Source organism: Felis catus, chromosome B4, assembly GCF_018350175.1.
Source record: "Felis catus isolate Fca126 chromosome B4, F.catus_Fca126_mat1.0, whole genome shotgun sequence".
NCBI lineage: Eukaryota > Metazoa > Chordata > Mammalia > Carnivora > Felidae > Felis > Felis catus.
This window is the reverse complement of record NC_058374.1, coordinates 136,883,314-136,905,000: the sequence shown is the minus strand read 5'-3', so window position 1 is coordinate 136,905,000 and position 21,687 is coordinate 136,883,314. Positions and strand designations below refer to the sequence as shown.

Below are 21,687 nucleotides of genomic sequence, written 5' to 3'. Positions count from 1 at the left end.
AGAGGGGTCCGAGGTCCACAGAAGTCCGAACCAAGGCCATGCAGACAATGTGGAGGAGGTGTCCTTGAAGCCCAGGGGCCACACATGTCCACCTGGCTTCCGAGCCTCGTATGTCCGCCCTGCCACGTCACCGTGCCACATGACACACAGGCTTCTCACATGGCCACCATGTGATGCGGTGATGAGGACACACTGTGGCCTCGGCACCCTGGGTTCGAATCCCAGGTCTTCTGCTCTATCACTGTGTGACCTTGGGCGAGTTAATTAACATCTCTGTGTCTTAGCGTCCTCCTGTATAAAACGGGGCAGTATCTGTTCCCACCTCGGGGACTGTCAGGGGGAGTCAATGAGTTCGTAGGTATAAAGCACTTTGCGCAGAGCCTGGCGCATAGTGAGGGCTTTACTGGCTTTAGAAACCAGGCACGGGAGCAGATCACACCCCGTCCGTCTCTGGCTAACGTCAGGGTGTGTCTGAGAAGTCAGCGCCTCTGGCTGAAGTCACCACAGGTCATTCGGTCCACCAGGGACCAGACCTGACTTCCGCCTCCCTCCCCCACCGCCACCGTGGCGCGTGAGCAGAACCCGGGTGGCCCAGCGCCAACCCCGCCACGGTGGGTTGATGTGTCTGGTGTCCGGGGGGCTCATCACCGCCAGAAGGCCCCGCGCCGGCGATCAGCCCGTCGGCTTCCCTGCTCCCCTCCGTGCTGAGGGAGTATCGCAGGTGCACAGCATCCTCACGGAAAACCGTGGCCCCCCGCGGAATGCCGATGCCGACCGTGCAAGACCCGGCTCCTGCCCCACGCGGGGACTAGGTGTAGGTCAGCCCCGGGGGGGCCGAGCAGCCGGGGGGCCCACAGATCCAGGGCTGTGGCGGAACCTAAGACGACGCCCGGCAGGTAGCTCAAAGCCGTGAGCAGACGCAATCACACCAGGAGAGCTCCCACGGCATAGATGAGCCCCTGCGTAAAACGCACCCACGGTCCCTGCCTCACGAGATCCCCACGGTGTCCCTGGTGGGTGAGGCTGCCTACCTACCAGCTACGTCCGCCATCGGAGAGGCGCCAGGTCTCCAAGAGGTGACACATCACAGGCCCCACGGGGGCGGATCGAGGCTCCCCGTGCCCTGCAGGACCCTCTCCCCCGCCTGCACCCCGTGACCCTTCCCTACCCGGGGACCCTGCACCTGAGACCCTACCTGGGTGTCCAGATTCTGCACAGACAGGCCCAGGCGATCCAGCTTCTGGTTGACAAAGTTCACAATGGCCTACACAAGGAAGAGCACGGACGTCGGGCCCGGGGCTCAGGTTTTCCGCCTCCCGCTTTGGGGGGGGGGACAGAAGGGCCCCCCGCATGGCGCCCGAAGCACAGCAGGTGAGGAGCGAGGGCCTTGCCCCTTCCCCTGCACCCCCCAGGACACGAGGCAGACGGGCGGGAGAGTGACTGGGAGCTTTGATCTCTCTTACCTCTTTCACAGCGTTCACTTTCTCCGGAGCCAGTTTAAATAATTCATCAAAGACGTCCTCTGCAGACAGATCCAATAAATGCCTCATTACGATGCTATTACCCTTGCGCCAAACAGGGACGCATTTCCATAAAAGTTTCTCAGAATACCCAGTCCGCAGAGAGATGTAGTGTCATCGCGACGGTTCTCGAGTTAAAACATGGGCCTGCGTCTTTGTCCCTGCGCCCCTGGCCGTGTAGCCCAGGGGGCGTCGCCTGCCCTCTCTGGCCCTTGGTTTCCTCATCTGCACATCATGGCTGATCCTACCTACTAGAAGGCGTCTTCGCAAAGATGAGATTTGGTACCAGATAACGCACTTGGCTCGGTGGCTGGGCACACAGTAGGACCTCGATAAACTTCATCTTGGGGCACCCGGGTGGCTCCATCGGTTACCCATCCGAGTCTCGGCTCAGGTCATGATCTCACAGTTCGTGAGTTCGAGCCCTGCATCGGGCTCTGTGCTGACAGCTCAGAGCCTGCTTGGGATTCTCTCTCTCTCTCTCTCTCTCTCTCTGCCCTTCCCCTACTCGTGTTCTCTCTCTTTCTAAATAAATAAATAAACAAAACTTTAAAAATAAAACAAAACAAAAAAAGGTCATCCTTTCTGCCGTGGATGTCTGTGCGTCTGCTCAGCCACCGCTCCTCCCCCTAGAAAGCTTCTCTCCTTCGTCCCCATCCCCCCCCCTCCACCCGCAGGCCCACAGAGCCCATGCAGCTGCCGTAGGTGACCGAGCAGGGCCCAGCCCCACACAGACACTTGGCCCGCGCGTCTCCTCCCCCGCATTCCTGGATTGGCAGAATGAGGGCACGGAGCCCCGCGTCGTGCCAAAGGCCAGCACCCTCAGCAGCTGAGTCACGCCTGCCTGGTTTAGGAACAAAGGGGGGCATCTTGGCAGCCCCGGGCCTCGTCCCGCCTCAGACATCCGAGTCCTCAGTCAACTGCCCTTTTCCCACAAGCAGCCCTCCTCATATGTGCAGCCAACACATCTCCCCAGGGAAGATGGGTCCTCGGGCACCGAGTGCCCAAGCTGGCTAGAAGGATTTACCTTCAGATGCTGATGCTCAGCAGCTGTGCAACTCTGAGCAAGTCACTTCACCTCTCTGTGCCTCGGTTCTCTCATTAGTGAAAGGGAAAAGGTAGCACCAGATAGCATCGTGCACCAGGAATCATGGTGGAGACACCAGCCCCTTCGGACCCCTTGGCCTGGGTGGCCAGGAAAATCGGGTCTCTGAAGGAGCCAGGAAGTGGGGAGGCGAATGTGTGCTCGGTTGACATGAGCCAGAACAGCACGAATGTGCTAGACGGGGTGGTGGGGAGGCCCGGCTCCTTTCCCCTCACCATGTGACCCACCCTCATGCTGCCCCCCGAGCAACACCCATGTCCTCATGCTGCCCTGCACACACACACACACACACACACACACACACACACACGTTGGCCAGCCTCCCTGCACCTCCCTTTCCCTTCCTTCTCCCACTCATCTTCCCTCAGCCTGTTCTCAGAAGCCCCTCAAAGGTCATTATTTCCTCCTTTGCAGCACCCCTCATGGAACCCCCTGCCCATACAGATCTGTGTTCTTAAGTGGGGAGGGTTCAGGGAGAGAAATCATGTTAGGATGGATGGATGATGGATGGACTGGTGGGCGTGTGTGGGGACAGATGGATTGGTGGGTGGGTGGATGGATGGGTAATTTGGTGGGTGGGTGGGTGGATGATGTGGACTGGTGTATGGATGGCCAAATAGATTGGTGGATAGATGGATGGATTGGTGAATGGATGGATGGATGGATAGATTGGTGGTTGGGTGGGTGGATGGACAGATGGATTGGTGAATGGACGGATGGATGGAAAGATTGGTGGGTGGGTAGGTGGATGGATGGATGGATGGATGGATGGATGGATTGGTGGGTGGGTAGGTGGATGGATGGATGGATGGATGGATGGATGGATGGGTAGGTGGATGGATAGATGGATGGATGGATGGATGGATGGATGGATGGATGGATGGATGAATGGATGGATGGATTGGTGGTTGGGTGGGTGGATGGACAGATGGATTGGTGGATGGATGGATGGATGGATGGATGGATGGATGGATAGGTGGTTGGGTGGGTGGATGGACAGATGGATTGGTGGATGGATGGATGGATGGATGGATGGATGGATGGATGGATTGGTGGTTGGGTGGGTGGATGGACAGATGGATTGGTGGATGGATGGATGGATGGATGGATGGATGGATGGATGGATGGATTGGTGGTTGGGTGGGTGGATGGATAGATGGATGGATGGATGGATGGATGGATGGATGGATGGATGGATTGGTGGGTGGGTAGGTGGGTGGATGGATGGATGGATGGATGGATGGATTGGTGGTTGGGTGGGTGGATGGACAGGTGGATTGGTGAATGGATAGATGGATGGATAGATTGGTGGGTGGGTAGGTGGATGGATGGATGGATGGATGGATGGATGGATGAACAGCCGACTAGGCCAACTGAGTGAATGAATGAAAGAAGAAATGGATGGACCAATCCCTCAATAGGGGAAGATGTCTGTCACAAAAGAAGTGGCCACACCACTGCACAGTCACCATGGGGCACCCACTCTGGGCTAAACACATTCACAAATCATCTTTTAACCCTCCTCACCAGTCCAAGAGGTGGGTGCCGTTATTAATCTCATTTTACAGATGAGAAAGCTGAGACACAGACAAGTTACGTCACTTGCCCAAGTTCACATGGCTAACAAGAGGACGCGTTAGTGTCTGAACCCGGGCCACGTGGCTTCAGAGCCCACACGTTCATAACAACTCCACCATGACCACCGGCGGGAACTGTAAACCTCTCCCTGCCGTTCGAGCAGTATCGTGAGAGGAAACAGCCCGATCCTGGGACGGACTGACGGAGAGAAGAAGGGGCAAACGGAGCAGAAGAAGGCTCGAGATACAAGTAGTGGGGCACAGAGGCAAGAGCAGAGAACACCCAGCAAGTGACCCTTCATCCTCCCGTCTGTTTTAACACACACCCGGTGGGAAAGGTACTCACTGGTAGCTGGGTCCTTGTCTGTGCTAAAGGGACAATTGCACGGGGGAGAAAGGTAAACACATGGTTAAAAAATATCCTCAGACCTGTAGTTTCTTACTACAAGACTCAGCACTAGCAAGGTTGACAGAGAAACGGGCGAGCTCCCTTCTTCCCTGCAGTTGGTAAGCAGGCAGGGCCCTTGCGCAGGGCGCGGGCAGAAAGAGGCCCACACCCCGCCCTGGAGGCTTCCACACCTAGTTATGTCTGGATTTTGTCATTTCTGTGGTTGTTGTTTTAGTTTGGGTGGGCGGTGTCGTACAATAAAGCACACAAATTGTACGATTAAGGCGCGTGTGTTTTTCCATATGCACGCACCTGTGTGATCGGCACCCAACAAGATACAGACCCTTCCCGGCACCCCCATGTGCTCTCCCCCACCCCCACTCCCCCCCCCCCACCAAAGATCACCCCTGCCCTGATTCCTCCCGCCGTGAACTGGTTTTGCCTATTCTGGGAGCCCGTGTAATGAAATCACGCTCTCTTCTGCGTCTGGCTTCTTTCACTCTGTTTCTCTTGTTCTGAATGGTTTGTCTTCGCCCTTGTGTCAAATTTTCCGCCCCAGCCACACCCCTTCGAAGCAAGGCTCTGGGCCCAAAGTGGGCCAAGCTGTCCCAGGAGGGCCGGGTGGGCCCTGCGACCAAGGCCCTCAACAGGGGACTGGGCTGTGCAGGGTAGAGAGGGCAGCCTGAAACAGAGAGCCAGGCTTTGCCTCCAGGAGGGCAGAGGGAAGAGCCCATTAGCCGAGCAACCTGCTTGTGCAGACGCACGAAAGGTAAGCAGCTGGCTGTCGTGGACACGCAAGGACAGAGCCTCCCGCCCCGCACACACTAGGTGCTCTATAAATGCTGGTGTCTGGTGCCCTTGGCTCCAGCCCTCGGCCACCAGGCTCTGGGAAGCGACATGGCATCGGGGTCCTGTAACCCCAGGTCTAGATTCCTCCTGGCCCACAATGGCTATAGTGTGACCTCGTGACTGGGAGCCACAGCCCCTTCTGTCCCCAACTCTGCTTGCTTTTGTGCAGAGGACAAACGAGCTGGCAGGGGGCGGCGGGGGGGGTCATGCCTAACAGCCAGGGCCATGCCCTGCGAGGCCCAGCAAGATGGAGAGGCGCCCGGCAGGGCTGAGGGGTCAGCGAGGCCCTCTGGGGGCTGAGAGGAAGCTGGCGAGATGTGAGGGCCCCTCCCACAAAGGGCGGGCAGGTCTGTCCCCAGCTTCAGGCCCTGCTACCCATTCCCCAAATAATATAGCTCGGCCTGTGCTGCAAGCCCTGACTCTTCCCTCACCTGCATTCAGTGAGCTGTTCCATCGCCTTCTCCGACTTCAGACCACTTTTGGTGCTCTAAGAAAGAAAAACAGGGAAGAAATTGAGTAATCCCAGAAAACTCGGGGACCCACGCCAGCAGCCACTGAAAGACTGTAGTGGCCAGCGCAGCCCCAGAACCCGGCTCACTCTACCTCTTTCCCTCCTCGGGCGGCTCCTGGACGGTACTCATCACTGTGGCCTGGCTCAATTGTCTTTCTTGCTCATGAGCCTTGGGCCCCATGAGGATGGGGACAATGTCTGTCTTGTTCCCCAGATATCCCCAAAGTCTCCCTCAGTCCCTGGCTCACAGGGAGTCAATAAACGTGTGTTGATCTGAATGACAAATGAATAATGACTGGATGGATGGATGGATGGATGGATGGATGGATGGATGGGTGGATGGGTGGATGGATGGGTGGATGGATTGGTGGGTGGGTAGGTGGGTTGATGGATGGATGGATGAGTGGGTGGATGGGTGGATGGATAGATGGATGGTGAAGGGATAGATGGATGGATGGGTAAATGGATGGGTGGATAGGTAGGTGGATGGATTAATGAATAAGTGAATGAATGAAGGAATGAAGGAATGAAGTCACCTCTGATTTATATAAGAAGTATAAACAAAGTCATGACACTGCTTAGTGGAGAATTTTAATCAACGGTTTTGAAAGAAGTAAGAATGATTTCATCTGAGTGAAACGTAAGCTCCAAGCCGGGAAGCCCCCTGGCTCATCAGGCACTCAGGAGTTGGGGGAGGGAGTAATGGGGAGCAGGAGAAGGTGGGGGCCCCGTCTGGGATGCTCAGACTCTGCCTGAGGGAGAAGCCATGGGCTCCGGGGACACAAACTTCAGCACCAGTTGTGCATATGCCAGAGCAAGGGGACCCTGCAGGTGGAGAAACGAGAAGCCTCCCTTGCACGGTCACAGCCATCGTTGGTGAATGAGGGACAACACCGCAGTGGCCCGGGCCAAAACTATGAAGGCTCCTGAACGGCCCTGAACAGATGGATGACCGCTTATGGCCCGTGTGACCATGTGACCATGTGACCCTAGGCCCCCCGCCACCACGGACTCTCAATATCTCCACCCATAGCTCCAGCCCAGGCCCCTCTGCAGTCCTGGAGGGATGTGATATATCTTGAGGCTCCTAAGAAAACACCCTGGCTCAGCCCCTCCCCACGCAGCACCCCCTAATCCAGGGTACGGTGACATGGACCCAAGATGCTCAGCCTGTACACAGGGGTCCCCCCAGCACCCAGCCCCGTACCTCCATGGTGATCACCTCCACCTGGACGTTGGTCGGGAGGGGCAGGTCGGGCTCGAAGCGCTTGGCCAGGGCCACGAGGAGATGCAAGGTGGCCAGCAGGTCCTTGTTGAAGATGGCTGGGAGGGGAGAGGGCACAGGTCAGAGCGGAAGGGGCCACCCATACCCGGGGCCACACGGAGGGCTCCATATTGTCCCAACAACCCTCTGAAGACCAAGGAGATCTGCCTGCAGCCTCCTGGAAGGCAGAGGGCTGGAGATACTTATTCGGAACCCAAAATAGCCACCCTGTGCTCTAATCACCCTGCTCTGCGAATACAGCCCACGGGCACAATTCCCCAAGTGGACGGGGCTTTCGACACAGAGACAGCCACTCTTTACAATTTTGAGCCGCTTGAGGCCCTACACTGGGGGCCCCAGTGCAAGAAACTGTTGGCTTCAGATGAGTGTGGCTTAATTCAGGGCCAACGTTATGCCCATCAGTTGTTGAAAGCGGGACGTTAAATGCAGCGGTGAAGGCACGCAACCCAACAGAAACTGGGCTTCAAAACTGTTACATCACCACCTCCCAATCTCGGAGAAGGCACTCAAGCCCTTCAGCCTCAGTTTTCTCATCTGGAAGATGGGGGAGGGGGCGGAGATCAGAGTGGGGGCTTTGCTCGCTCCCATTCGCTCCAAAGCAGGCACCGCGGGTAGAGCTTAAATCAATTAACGAAACGAGGCCGGTAGCACCCATCTGATGAAATACATGGGAGCTCGTGGTGCTTGGAACTCAAACAGTAGGGGCCTCATCGACTGCGTTTATGCCGTTACACGGCCGCAGGCTTTGCTGCGGCGACACCTACAGGGCGCAGAAGCGTGTAGGGTTCTTGGCCCTCAACGGGGTGCACGACTTTGCACGGGAGGCTCCCCGGAAGCCCCCAGGGTGCCCCCACCCCAGAGGCAGAGGAAACAAGAGGCCGGTGCTGCACAGGGACCCAGGTCCCCCCCCAGCCGAGGCCCCACATACCGTCCACGCTCCACTTGAGCGGCTGATCTTCTGCCTGCAGGCTGCGGTTGACTGCCTCCAGGACGGCCTCCAGCTTGCGCCTCTGGTTGGGGACCGTGAGAGCCATCTCCTCCACGTCCAGCCGGAGCCCGGTCAGCATCTCTGAGGGCAGGAGAGCGGGAGAGGGCCCAGGAGGGGGTCGGGGGGAGAGGCCGAGAAAGGCAGGAGAGGGAGGGAGGGGTGAGGACCGTGCCCCTCCAGGCTCCCCTGCACCGCCAAAAGCCCTGTGACCCGAGCGAGCCCCGGCCCTCCGAGCCGCCCTCCACTGGCCCACCTCACCTTGACCTTAGCCTTCTGCTCAGCTACGTGCACTTCCTTTTCGCAAGGCAGGGTGGCCTAGACTCCTAAGCTCAGACCCTGACCCCCCCGCCTTCCCCACTGCAAGACGCTGGACAAGTGACGAGGCCTCTCCGAGCCGCATTTTCCTCATCCATAAAATGGGGATAGTAAGCGGATAGGGTTTTTCTGAGGATTAACCACACCTGCTCCTTGGCAGGTGTTCCGGAAGGGGCTGGCAAGATCATTCTGTCCAACTACCAAACGGTGCTGCTGAGCCAGGCCCCAGGTCAGCCGAGGACCAGAATCGGGTGCACCCCTGCCCTCTGGGACCTCACAGCTTTGTGGGCAGAAGGCAGGTGCGCAGACCAAACCCGACATCACAACGGTGACGGGGAGGGGGCGGCTGTTGAGGAGTCCACCCCTGGGGCCTCAAGGGGCCAGGCTGGGGCGGGGGGGGAGGTGCTGGGGCCCAGGCCCATGTACCCTGGGAGCAGCCGCTTACGGAAAAGGTGGTGCAAGATGAGCCCATCGAATATGTCCTCCTCCAGGCTGCGGACCACGATGTGCTCCGGGAGGAGCTTGGCATTGATCCACTCCATCAGCACCTGAAGACCCCAAGGGGATGGCTGACCCGGGACCACTCCTCACCGGGTCCCCCACCTGGCTCAGCTCTGACCCGCAAGGCCCTCCTCCCACCCGCCAGCTCCTATACCAACCTTCAAGGCCAGGTCAAATGTCACCTCCTCTGGGAAGCCCTCCCTGCCCTCTCAGTCTGACTTCCCAGAGACCCTCTGCTTCTCTTCAGCAGGAACCTGGGCCCTGGGGGGGGGGGGGGCGGGGGTGCTGTTTGTCCTCTGCAAGGTGCTGGTCCCAGAAGGCCACCATAACAAGTATCTGAGAGTGGGGAGGTGGCCGTGGAACTGGATAATGGGAAGAGTTTTGAAGGCCCTCGACAGGAAAGGCCTGAATTGCCCTGAAGAGGCTGTTGGGAGAAATCTGGATCTGAGCAGGCACTTCTGGGGAGAGCCCAGAAGGAGAAGAGGGACGTGACTTTGGAAACACAGAGGAGGCCCTGTGACAAGGGAGGCAGAGACCCGAGTGGCGAGTCTAGGCGCCAAGGGGCGCCAAGGGTCACCGGAGCCACCTGACGCCGGGCAAGAGGCTGGGATGGGTTCCCTCTCGGAACCTCCGGGAGGGACCCACGCTGCCCACTCCTCGATTGAGGACTTCCGGCCTACGGGCTGGGAGACCTTCAACTCCCCTGGCTTTAAGCCACCTGGCTCATGGTACTCGGTGGCACCAGCCCCAGGACACCCACACAGGGGCTGCTGGGGTCCCTCCTGATCCCCCGACTCAACGACTGAGGCGCACACCCCTGCTCCCCTCTGCACCTCTGCCAGGGCGTCCGTCCCCGCCTGGGTTCAACAGGCCGGGAGCACAGGAAACAGAGCCCCGTGCCTTTAAGGGAGCAGCGCCGGCTACTCCGGACTTGGGACCCAGCTACTCCGTCTCTGCACCCGCTCCCGGAGGGGCCCGCCCACTCGCTTTCCTTTCTCCTGGCTCACTACCTGCACCCAAATCCTTCTCAGGGTAAGCTCCAGGAGGAGCCCCAACTAGGACGTGTCGGCACCCCGTCAGGTTTCCAGGAAGGGCCTCGCTGGTTCTACTCGGGTCCCAGTGCCTGACGGTGGGGAAGGTGGGATGGAGGGAGCCAGGGAACGGGAGGGAGAGAGGAAGGGACGGGAAAACGGCCACAGTCTGGGGGGATGGAAGGTGGTGCAGGCCAGGAGGCCTCCCTGGAGGAAGCACCAGAAAGGCCACGTGGAGACTGGAGCAATAAGGCAGACGAAAACGGAGGTCTGAACCTGCCTATACCGAGCTGGTCCAGAAGGTACAGCGGCAGCCTCCCAGCCAAGGAGAGACGCGGGGGGCCCGGGTGACTCACCCCCCCGTTCTGCCCCTTTTGCCAGCTCTCCACTGCCATGCGCAGCCGAGCAGGGGCAAGTGCACAAGCTTTGGGGCCTGGGTCAAACTCTGCTGGCCGGCCTTGTGTCCCCCACAGGCCAGGTCACCCCTCTGAGCCTCCTACTCACTCCATGGGATTCAGGACGGCCGATCCCTCTCAACCGTCGTGAGGCTTGTGGGGATCACCTACGTAAAGGCACACAGTCGGTGCTCAATAAATGTTCCCTCACGTAGCCATTCAATAGGTCTCCCGGGGACCTGCAGGGTCACCACCCGCCAGGCGGAGGTCAGAGAGGGGAGGAGCGGGACAGACCCCGCCCCAAGGGGACCGAAAGACTGCCCCCAGAGAAAGCGGGGGGTGGGGGGGAGACCGCAGAAGGAGCTGTACCTTCTGCAGCTCTTCAAATTTGGGGTCCCCCCGCGAGGTGGGTGGCAGGTACTTCTTCTTTTCTCCTGGAAGCAGAGGCGAGCATGACACGCGTGTGGGGTCCCTGCGGGGGGGCTGGGCAGCCCGGCACCTCGACACCCGGGGAATTGGGTCCTGCTGCATCACACGCGCGCCCACACAGATCCACAGACACAGTCACTGATACACACGCGTGCACACGCACACGCACACACAGATACACACACACACACACCCTGAGCATCAAACATCTAAAGAGACTTGGTCCTCCCAGACACGCCTCGTCCTCCACACCTCTTTCTTCGCCCGTGCTGTTCCAGCCACACCCCAAATGCCCTTCCCTCTGGGTTCCCCTCATGAGCACCAGCTCATCCTCAGGCACAACAATATATTTTGGGGACACAGTTCGCCTGGAAAACTGTTTCCTGCCTCAAATTCAAATGTTAACTGGGTGTCCTGTGTTTTATCTGGCAATTCTACCCACGTACTTAAGCAGAGGGGCTCGCACGAGCCCAGGGGCCGGGCACCAGGGGGCCACGGCGGATTTCACCCCAGTCTGTCTGGCTCCCTGGCACGGGCAGGACGCCGAGACCACCCTGGCTGACCCTCTGGTCAGCAGCTTCCCGATGCCTTAGACTCGCAGCACCCACAAATGGCAGGGCCGAGAGGATCTAGTCTCGATGAACATGGGGGAAACTGAGTCAGCACGGGGGGCACTGCCTTGCCCAGGTTCACAAAATGCAATGCCTCTGTCTTCCCACGACGCGGCTGGAGACTTTTCCTAGATGATCTGAAAACCTTCAAGTTCTCCCCGGCCCTGTATCTCCTGACAAGAGGCGGGGGTATCTAACACGCTGGGCCCCGGGCAGTCTCTGGACCCATGTGTGGGGAGTGGGTGGGTGGGTGAAAGCCTCCGGCGATACCCCACCCCCACCCCCCGCCAGCTCCTCCCTGGAGCAGGTTTCCTGCCGCTCTGAATCCTCCCATGTTCCAGCTGCGCCTGCCAGTACTTTGAGTATTTCTAAATCCACTGCAAAACAAAAAATAAATATTTTTTCAAATAACCAAGCCCCACCGCTAACAGCAATTTGCTCGCGATGCTTTCCCGCGTTAAACCATCTATAAACAGAGAGCACCAGGCAGTTAAGGAAGTCAGCTTCTCGACTCTGGGCAGTGCCCGCCCGGCCCCCCGGGTCTGGCTCGCTGCTCCGGGGTCTCTGGGCCACATGGCCCATCTTAAAATTCAGGCTGTATTCACAGGGTCTAGCTCAAGTTGCATTCTGCTCTTACGTTTCAACTATGTCACACTTTTCCTCCGTCATCATATTTATGTCTTTCTTAAAGGTTCCATAAATTCTAGTGAGTTCACTTAACGCCCTTGCTGAGCGGGACATTTGGCTTGCTTCCTGATTCGCCTCTTTTCTGTAACAGGGGGATTGACAGCTTTGGGTACCTGCGTTGTCCTTTCCAAACATCTCCTTGGGAAGGGAGGTTTCAGGGGCAGTGGCCACAAACTCCCCGAGCTCAGAAAACGGACTTGCTAAAAGGGGGACCCACACCCATTGAATTGCCCCGTCCTATGCCCACCCACTTTTTAAAAAAATTTTGGGGGGCGCCTGGGTGGCTCAGTCGGTTGAGCCTCTGACTTCGGCTCAGGTCATGATCTCGCGGTCCATGAGTTTGAGCCCTGCATCGGGCTCTGTGCTGACAGCTCAGAGCCTGGAGCTGCTTCGGATTCCGTGCCTCCCTCTCTCTCTGCCCCAACCCACTCGCATTCTGTCTCTGTCTCTCTCAAATATAAATAAACATGAAAAAAAAATTTTTTTCATGTTTATTTATATTTGAGAGGGGGGGGTAGAGAGAGGGGGACACGGAATCCAAAGCAGGCTCTAGGCTCTGAGCTATCAGCACAGAGCCCAACACGGGGCTTGAACTCACGGGCATCGTGACCTGAGCCAAAGTCTGAGTCACCCAGGCGCCCTTGTGCCCACCCACCATTTAAAGGGACCCACACGAGTGAAGGAAGCAGATCGATAACCCCCATCCCCCGCCAAGTCGGATGTCTGCAGATATTTGCCAGCAGGGCATGGCGGGAGGGGAACCTGAATGCTGGGGCTCCCCTCCTTGGGTTCCCAACCCCAGCTCCTCCGCGTTAACGGAGTCACCTGCCACTGCTACATTATTCACTGGGCCTCAGTTTCCTCGCGCATCCAAGGGAGGCAGGAACGCCTACCCTCAGAGCAATAAACGAGGTGCAGCTTGTAGGACGTGCACAGCACGTAGGAGCAGTTAATATCGTGTTACCAGTGTCATCCTCAAACGCGAGATGTGTGGTTATGAGCGGTATGGGGGTACCTGCCAAAGCTTCCAGAGGCGGGGGTGGGAGTTGTCGAGGATAAAGCAGAAGGCATAGGCAGGGGCTGCGCAAATTGGGTGTTCAGTTAACAACCTGGGAAGCAAGGCAGGGCCCGGACCGGCCCGCAGACCCGCCCCTCCGCCCTGCCCGGACCCCCAGCCCCACTTGGGCCCAGCACCTTGTGGGAGCTCCTCCTCCGCCGGCCGGCCCACCGCCTTCGGGAGCCGCAGCAGGTTGTACAAGGATTCCGGCTCCATTTCTGCCTTGCCGGCCCTGGGGGATGCAGGGGACAGGGGGCATCACCGTCCGAGGAGCCCCACGCTGGCTCTGGGCCGTCGTTCCTTCCCGACCATGAGGCACGGGGAGTGGGCGGGGGCTGCCTAGCCAAGGAGACGGGTCTCCCTGATGAGAAGTAGGCCGTGGGGCCCATTCTGGAGGGACGCAGGGGTGGAGGGAGGCCCGCGGCTGAGGGCTTGTCAAGATCCAGGAAACCCTGGAGTTAAGCTCCAGAGGGATGCCCGGGGTGGGCGTATGGCAGGGCTGGCTGAGGCGAATCCACTGACGGGTGACATCTACGGTGCCTGAGTTCCCGCGGGGGCAGGGCGAGGGGGGCACCGGATCCGTCCCTTCCAGGTCCCTGAGCCCGAGACAGGTGGGCACGGAGTGGCACCACCAGCCTTCCGACGCGGGGACCACGCGGGCATGGCGGCATCCCTCAGGCTCGGCTGCCACTCCACGGGGGCCTGGCTCTCGGGGGGCGGCCTGGCCCCGCCTGGCCCGACGCGGAACGAGGCTGTCCACGGTGGGGCTCGGCGGGCTCAGCCTCTCTGCGCTTTGGGGGCCTCACTGCGCACGTCGGCATGGGAGGGGCCGGCATGCGAGGGGCGTGTGCGGCCCCCTTCGTGTGCTCCTTCTGGGCAGGGGCCGGGCTCACCCCACGCGGGACGGGGCCCCTGGAGAAGCCAGCCCAGCCTCCTTCCTGTTGCCCCAGGGTTCACTTCCTCTCCTGCTCAGCCGGCAGCTTTGCCCTCCTCTTCGGCCCCCCGCGTTTCCCCAGCGTTTCGGGCCCCAAAAAGACAGGGGGGGCCGCAGAATGGGGGGCAGCTCCAGCCCTCCCCCTCCCCCCCCCCCCACCGGGGAAACCCGGCTACAGCAGCGGGACCCAGAGCTGTGGCAAGATGGGGACACTGGCAGGGGCCACCCCATCGCCCTAGCAGCCGGCCCGCGGGGAACCTCTGAGGCCCCATCCCGAACAGAGGATGGGGGAGACCACAGCTGTGGGACCGGTCCTGCCCCCTGAATTCCCAAGCCTCCTTCTGGACAGGATTCGGCTCGGGGGACGTGGCCGGAGAGGAGGAAAGAGCCCTGCCTGGGGGTTAGGAGGAGGCCCGGGTTCCAGGCTTGCTCTTCCTCACCCTACGTGACTTTGGGCGAATCCCCTCCCTTCCTGGTCCTGAAGGTCTTTACAAGACAGGGCCGGACTCAGAGCTCACCGAGGGCAGTGGAGCGGACCGGGGGGTGTCTGCCCCAGCTCTGTTCAGGGTATCTCCCCTCCCCCGGCAGCCCCTCCCCGCCCTGGGCCTCAGTTTCTTCATCTGAAACGGGGTGGCCTTTCTTCCCACCCCCCCCCCCCACACGCCGGATGACGCTCAGGGGAGATGGTGCGGAGAAAGGGAGACTGTCCACCTGGCTACCGGGGAGGTGGGATCGTGCCCTTCTGCCTGTCCGGCCCCGGGAGGGAGGAAATGCGCCTCTCTACGCGTGGGTGGCCGGGGTGGGGTGGGGGTGGTGCACAGGGGCTCAGGCTTTGCCTGGCCCGAGTCCCTCCCTCGGCTAAGGGTGTATTTTCTGGGGTCGGCCGCCACAAGCCCCCACCCCCGGAGCCCTCCCTCTGTGCCCTCTCGCTCCTGAACATTACAGACGGGCAGAGAGCCCCGAGCCCAGGGCTCCCGGGAGCTGAGACTCACTTGGCTGCCATGAAATGAAGCCCGCGGAGCTCAAATCGTGATCACCGGCTTCCAGAGAAAAGTAAGTTCCTACCCTGGGGGCTGGAGGGGCCGGGGGAGGGCAGGGTCCCCCCACCCCCCACCCCCCATGCTGCTCACTTCCTCCGGGCCTGTGGCTTCCGCAGGGTCTGCTGGGCTGCGTCTGCAGGGAGCTTCCTCCTCGCTGGGCCTCAGGGCCTGGTGCCTCCACGCCCCGACAGAAAGCTCTGCCCCCCGAGCGCCAACCACCGAGCCACACCTCCGGGCCCTCAGATGCCTCGCAGGAGACGCAACGCTGCCGTTTCTTCCCTCTCTCCCTCTCCCCTCCCCGCCTCGCAACCCCAGCAGTCCCTCGTGGTCTCCCCATCTCCAAGTGGCAGCACCAGCCAAGCCAGCCACTGAGGCCAGGGACCCCCACCTCCCCGCCACGGGGAGCTGGCGAACTCATGAGCCGTGAGATCACGACCTGAGCTGAAGTCCGACGCTCAGTGGACTGAGCCACCCAGGCGCCCCTTAAGGCCTTTAAGTTTACTGGAACCAGCCTCCGAGGCAGGTACTATTGTCGCTGCTCACAGAGGTACCAGCCTAAGAGGCAGAGGCAGTTTGCAGCATGGTGGGGACGGGCAGCTGCACGCTTTGCTGGGGCAGGTGTGGCGGGCACGGCGTGGCCCTGCGTCCCCTGCTTCCCGGGCCAGGTGCCCATCCACGCAGGGAAACTGAAGCGTGTTGGACAAAGCGCCTACCGGGGCCGGGTTAAGGGAACACAGAAGAGACAGTGCTACAGCCCAAGACTAGCGACATGAGCGAGTTATCACGACCCCAGGGCCCGACGGGGCAGAGGCCAGAGTGGACACCAGAGCCCAGAGAGAGAGATCCGCCAGCCAGGGGTGTGGTAGAGGCGCCCTCCGACCCCGGTGGCCCTGCAGAGGGGCGGCCCTGGAGTACAAACCCCCCGACCTCGCTCACTCTCCCCCACGCTCCCTCCTGCCGGGGCCTCCCACCGGCCAAGTCCAAACAGAGGCAAGGCAGCGCACGGACGCAGTCCGCGAGGCCAGCGCGGAAAACGCTGGAGAGGCATCTGGAGAGGCGGACGGAAAGTATCCGGCTCAAAATTGAAACCGCGGGGCAGCAGCCACTCAGCAGCCTCCTGGTCACGGCAGGGACGGCCGGAACCACGGTGCGGTTCGAAGCGTCCTCCGTGGGGGTCTGTCCCCAGCCTGCCGCGCCAGCCTTCCCGTGGCTCTGGGGTCACCTCATTTCCTGCGTTCGCTTCCTTTCTGCCTCGAGCAACTACAGCGGCCCCAGTTACAGGCAACCGAACCTGGGATTAAGGAAGGTGGCTCTTTAGGGAGGGAAACTGGAGGGACGTTCCCACCGTGGAAAGCGAGGGAGAACTAACCAGCCAGCAGTCACACGGGAACAAAGCGGGTTTGGACCAGGCAATTCTCCGAAGCCTGGGTTCTTTGGGGCGGCAATCGGGGATTCTTTTCGAGGTGCCCGAATCACCCCGTGACTTCTGCAGGGAAGGCTCACAGCAGGGCCAGCGTGGAGCACGAGCCCTCGGCCACCGTCGAGGGCCACCCGGGTCCCTCGCCCTGCAGCGTAAGGACACCACCCCCTGAGACAGCGCCGCTGTCCAGCAGGCCTGGTCCGATCGGAAGCTCCTGGAGCTTGTGTGTGTCCCAGCCCCCAGCACCGGGCTGGCGCGAACCGATGACCCCTAAGCGCAGGACAGAACCAGACACAAGCAGCGCACGGCCCCACGCTCTAGAGTTCTTTATTGGAATAAATAACAGCACACTGTTGGCACTTCCTGGCACCCTCCTGACGCGTCTCCGGCTTAGGACAGATCAGGTTTGCATAGAGGATGCTGGCCAGCGGCACTCAGGAAAAGCCTCAGTTTCCCGCGGCCAGCCAGGCGGGCAGCATAACAGCACAGCCAGGGTTTTAGCGGCTTTTCTTTAATATCCAGAAACCCAAAACAGACGTGGCTTCAAACAATTAAAAAGACTGTGAAACACTGGCACACGAAGGGGCTGAAAAAAGCATCTGGTTCCTTTAAAACACAGCTCTCTGTCACATGCAGTTAGGACACTGGGGCACACGGGGCTCGGCCTACAGGATACCCCGCGGTTGTCACAAGGGAAACGAAGCTGCAGGCGGCTTCCCCGTGGCCGGCGGAGGGCGCGAACAAAAGCCACTCGGAGAAGGATCAAAGGTGACCAGCTCACCACCCCCGCCCGACCCCCGGAGACCCTGAGCCATCGCCGCTCGGGCGAAAACGAGCTGGCTTTTCCTTAGTTCCTGTGGAGGGGCCTCCTTCGTGGAAACACAATTCACTGAAAATGTGGGTCACTTGAGGAAGGGTTCCAGAACTTTCCGGGATTAAGGAAAGTTGCTTCTGCTGCCCAAGTCACCCCAAGAAGATGCCCCAGTGTGGCCAATGGGGCTGATCAGAGGAGGGGGGACCGTCCCCAGAGGTGCCCTGCCCTCCGCCTCACATCTGCACCCCTCCCCCCCACCACCGTGCAAATGTCCAGGCCATGCTTTCAACTCCAATTCTCACTGGACGGGGAAGGGAGGGAAATGAGGTGCATACAGCTCCAGGGCCCCTTACAGGTGTGCGGAAGGCACCTCCACCCCCCTGATCCAACTCGAATAAAACCGGTTTGGAGAGATGACATCTTTTGCCGGACCCACGACCTTCAGCAGTCAGCACTGTGAGGCCAAGGTGCCTGTTCATAGTTGACCCGGATCTTAGTATCCCTCTTACCCTCCGACCAGAAACACACAGGGCTTGAAGAGGGCTTGTCGCCTGGGAACGCGGAGCCCCCCTGCCTTCCAGGGCAATTTCCTCCCTTTCGTGGTGCGGAGCCTGTCGGGGCTGAAAACCCCAAGGTCGTGTGCTTTCCAAATCCCGTGTCCCCACTCCTACCCCCTTTCAGCCCCCAGGGATCACCCTCGCCAAGCCTGCCTGTGAACGGGGCTAGACGACCGGTCTCCACGGCTTTCAGGATGCTGGCATTCTAGGCGTGTAACGAAGTCAGCATGGAACCTTCCAGCCTTGGCTATTTTGTCAACGTGGATCTTTAATGTCACTGCATCCGTAGGAACCAAGGTAATGCTGTTTTAATTATTTCTTTCCCCCGTTGGGAAACCACCTCCATCAAAACGGCGATTCTGAAACTAGCCCCAGCCTGGAAGCAGCGGGGCTGAGCCAGAATATTAAGCCGTTTTGTGAGCCGTGAGCACTGGCATTTGATTTAGTAGGACACACCAGCTCGACGGTGCCTACGGACAGCAGGACGGCCCTATTTCTCTCCTGAGCCAAGGTGGACAGGGGAGGAGGGCGGGTGGCACCAAGCGACCAGCGGGAGAGGCCAGCAGGGTTCTAGAAAGCCACACTCGGGAGGAGGGGGAGGAGCACTTCATATCCCCCCATTAAGGGCTGAACAGTGTCCCCTGGAATCCGTACGTTGAAGCTCTCACCCCGAGTACCTCAAAATGCCACTGTATTTGGAGACAGGGTCTATACAGAGGTCCATATGTTAACATGAGGTCACATGGGGGGGCCCTAATCCATTATGACTGGTGTCCTTATAAGAGATCAGGACGCAGACACTCATAGGGACGACGACACGAGGACACAGGGGGGAGGACGGCCATCTATAAGCCAACACCGTGATGTTGGGACTTCTGGCCTCCAGAGCTGGGAGACCACCCACTTCTGCTGCCTAAGCCCCCTGCCTGTGGCACCTTGTTCTAGAAGCCCCTGGCAAGCTGATAGACTCCCCTTTCTAGAAGTTTGAAAAACGCATCTATTCCCAAACAGGGCCTCTGAGATGGATGGAGCAACATTTCAGGTGTAGCTCCTAACACAACCCCTTTGGCTGTCACAAAAAAAAAAAAAAAAGAGAAGAAGAAGAAAAGAAATACAGAAATAGCCTCAGCAAATCCTTCCTCCCACACCACGGCAGCGGGTCATCTGGGTCTTGGATGTTCATGCAAAAAGTGAATGAAAGAACACCGGTCGAGAAGCAGAACACGGCCAGGCCCTCCTGTTCCATCGAAAGCTTCTGGGACTTTAAAAGCAGTTTTTAAAACCGTAAAATGCTTTTTACGGAAAAGGTCTGGCTTCCATGGAGATTCCCCCAGAACGGTCCAGCGGAGTCTCGGCTCGGGCAGAGCTACTGATGCTGTTCTCATCGCCCGGGGCGGTTCATCGCTGGGTCCAGAGGATCGCAGGGTGCCCCTCCCACGGGCTGGGAGGTGTGGGTGCGACCAGGGCACCGGAGGAGCGCAGGACCCCGGATTCGCAAGGGTCCTGCCCGCTGCGGTTACAGGAGTTGCACAAGGAAGTTTGAGAGCAACGACCCGAAAAGGCCGGGTGGAGTGGGGGTGGGGGCGGGGATAACCCTGGCTCGGAGGGGAAGCCAGCGGGCCTCCCCGCCCTGCACAGGGGTTTCCGCTGCTCTCCGAGGTCACTCTAGGTTCTTATACTTGGTGAACAGGTTGTAAAGGACCCTCAGTGTGGACTTGAGATCCAGGTTTACCACATCTGCGGAAGGAAACAGAAACCGTGGGCGGGGTGAGGACACCTGAGCCCGAGTGCCAGCACACAGGAGCACCCAGGGCAGCTGTTGCGTCCACAGCGGAGCACTTTGGCTTAAAGACCGACAGCCACCACACCCGGGACGCCCTGGGCAGCGCCGTCCCGAGACACAGACTGCCACAGGGGCCCCCAGGCCACCTGCCCGCTCAGTGAGCGCCTGGGATGGCCGGGACAGAGTCTGCGGCGAGGCCGGTCTGGGGACCAGTGGTGTCCACGTGGTGTGGGGTCTCCAACAGCCAAGGATGCTTGCTGGGTCCAACTCCCACGGGCCATCCGGTGCCAGGACCGACGGTGGGCATTCTGGGGCAGGGCGGGGTAGGGGCTGCTACTCCATCCTGCCCCCTCGAGGTCAGGCGACGGGGCCGGGGGTAGCCCACGGCAGGACCCTCGGAGGATCCGACAGCCTACTAAGTCTAGGCTGCCTTCTTTGGTGGGAAAGGGACCGGTCCTCCTGGATGTTGGGCACCTGGGTGTTCTCACTTGCCCTGTGACCTCAGACAAGTGACATCCCTGCTCTGGGCCCCAGTCCTGTTCCCCTGTAGAACTGGCAGGGGATGCAAAAGCCCCTTGTCGGGCCAGAGCACGATCACCTTGCTTTCCCCCTGCAGGGACTCAACCCCAGAAGCAAAAATAGCATCTCTTACGGAAGGCAGGCTGAGGGGCTGCCGTGAGCCAACAGCTGTCCTTACACGGAGTCCCAGAGCGTTTCCAAGCCCAGCTTGTCAGAGCAGGAGGCAAGCGCAGGGCGCCGGCATAACCCTCCCCCCGCCCCCCGCCTTCCCGTTTGGCACAGGAGACCAAGAATCGCAGAGGAGAAACGGCCTGCCTGCCGGTTCACCCTCAGAATGAACTCAGGGGCTCCCACCGACACCCGGGGCTCCCAGGGTCTCCCCGGTCCTGAGGCCTCGGCCCCGGCACCCTCCCACCGCCGGCCACGGCTGCAGCGACGGGAGGTCAGGAGCCACCGAGCCGGAGGCGGCCAACAGGCCCGATGCCCTCTGTGAATGGGCAGGTCCGAGGAAGGCACCAGGCCCGCTCCTGGTCCCCCAGGCTCCCTGCTCGGGCGGCCACACCACCGGCTCCCCGGGCCTCCCTGCGGCTATTCAGACCCCCACACGGCATGATCGCGCCTCGTCCCTGCTCACAAGCCCTGCCCTTTGCCGGCCGTCAGGGACATCAACCCAACAGTCATCTGACTGCAGCAAGCTTTTAATATCCTTTCAAGGCAGGAAAGAGCATCTTCAGCTGGAGCGCTGGCACCCGCAGGGGGACAAAGGTCCTGAGGCTCGTGGGCGGAGGCCACGCCCTCCAAGTCAAGGGGCTGCTAAAAACCAGCACAGTCCTCCGGGTCCTGGTCCCTGAAGCTACGAGCATGGGGGGGGCACCGGGGCTGGGGTAGGCAGGGCCGGGGGCAGGGCATTACCTTCAGGGCGAGCCTTGGGGGTCTTGAGGCCTCCGTCCAGCATCAGCTCAAAGGCAAACGCCACGTTGTGGACCTGCCCAGGAAGCAAGAGCAGGGGTCAGGCTCTGCAGCCGCTCCCAGGCCCGCCCGCTGCCTGCTGCTTCCCTTCTGAAAGGACGAGGTGGGAACAAACGCGGCCAGAGGGAGCCCTGGAGTCGGCACATCCCCTGGGACCCAAGCGGCCCAGGGCAGGGCACGGGCGGGCAGGGGCAGGGCACGGGGTGGGCGGGGGAGCAGGGAAGGGTGGAGATGTTTACTAGATGGTTCTCACTGCCCTCACCAGTGATCAGAGGCAGCTCAGAGGTGCAGGGGGGGAAGGCACAAAACCCGCCCTCAAGGGCTCGGGCGTCCCCAAGGGCCGGCTCTGCTGAGGGCCACACGATGAGAAGTGGCAGTGACCCTGTTTTAGAAATGAGGCGC

At 60.2% G+C, this 21,687-nt stretch overlaps 2 protein-coding genes and 1 long non-coding RNA gene across 11 annotated transcripts in view; 1 reads left to right on the top strand and 2 right to left on the bottom strand.

Annotated features, from left to right (window-relative positions):
- PARVG (parvin gamma) overlaps positions 1 to 15,448 on the bottom strand; it is a 22,824-nt gene extending 7,376 nt beyond the window's left edge. For 3 of the 4 annotated variants that reach the window (XM_045062492.1, XM_045062494.1, XM_045062495.1), the window contains exons 1-10: positions 15,176 to 15,313; positions 13,387 to 13,481; positions 10,835 to 10,899; positions 8,984 to 9,086; positions 8,164 to 8,304; positions 7,158 to 7,273; positions 5,871 to 5,926; positions 4,549 to 4,571; positions 1,464 to 1,522; positions 1,196 to 1,264 (exon numbers count right to left, since the gene is read on the bottom strand). In XM_045062492.1, the coding sequence (XP_044918427.1) occupies positions 1,196 to 1,264; positions 1,464 to 1,522; positions 4,549 to 4,571; positions 5,871 to 5,926; positions 7,158 to 7,273; positions 8,164 to 8,304; positions 8,984 to 9,086; positions 10,835 to 10,899; positions 13,387 to 13,481; positions 15,176 to 15,186 (738 nt within the window). In that variant the 5' untranslated portion in view covers positions 15,187 to 15,313. Of the gene's footprint in view, positions 1 to 1,195; positions 1,265 to 1,463; positions 1,523 to 4,548; positions 4,572 to 5,870; positions 5,927 to 7,157; positions 7,274 to 8,163; positions 8,305 to 8,983; positions 9,087 to 10,834; positions 10,900 to 13,386; positions 13,482 to 15,175 lie in introns of all 4 variants that reach the window. The other variant, XM_045062493.1, reaches the window with a different exon arrangement.
- LOC123386764 lies at positions 13,796 to 15,997 on the top strand. The gene is made up of 2 exons (XR_006601179.1): positions 13,796 to 15,236; positions 15,340 to 15,997. It is a non-coding gene; the product is annotated as an uncharacterized LOC123386764 (long non-coding RNA).
- A 957-nt stretch (positions 15,998 to 16,954) lies between these two features.
- The window catches only part of PARVB (parvin beta), a 102,239-nt gene continuing 97,506 nt past the window's right edge, over positions 16,955 to 21,687 (bottom strand). For 3 of the 6 annotated variants that reach the window (XM_045062490.1, XM_023257579.2, XM_023257578.2), the window contains 2 exons: positions 21,229 to 21,301; positions 16,955 to 19,751 (listed from right to left, as the gene is read on the bottom strand). In XM_045062490.1, coding sequence (XP_044918425.1) covers positions 21,276 to 21,301 — 26 coding nt within the window. In that variant the 3' untranslated portion in view covers positions 16,955 to 19,751; positions 21,229 to 21,275. Of the gene's footprint in view, positions 19,752 to 21,228; positions 21,302 to 21,547; positions 21,668 to 21,687 lie in introns of all 6 variants that reach the window. The other 3 variants (XM_045062489.1, XM_045062491.1, XR_002744055.2) reach the window with 2 other exon arrangements.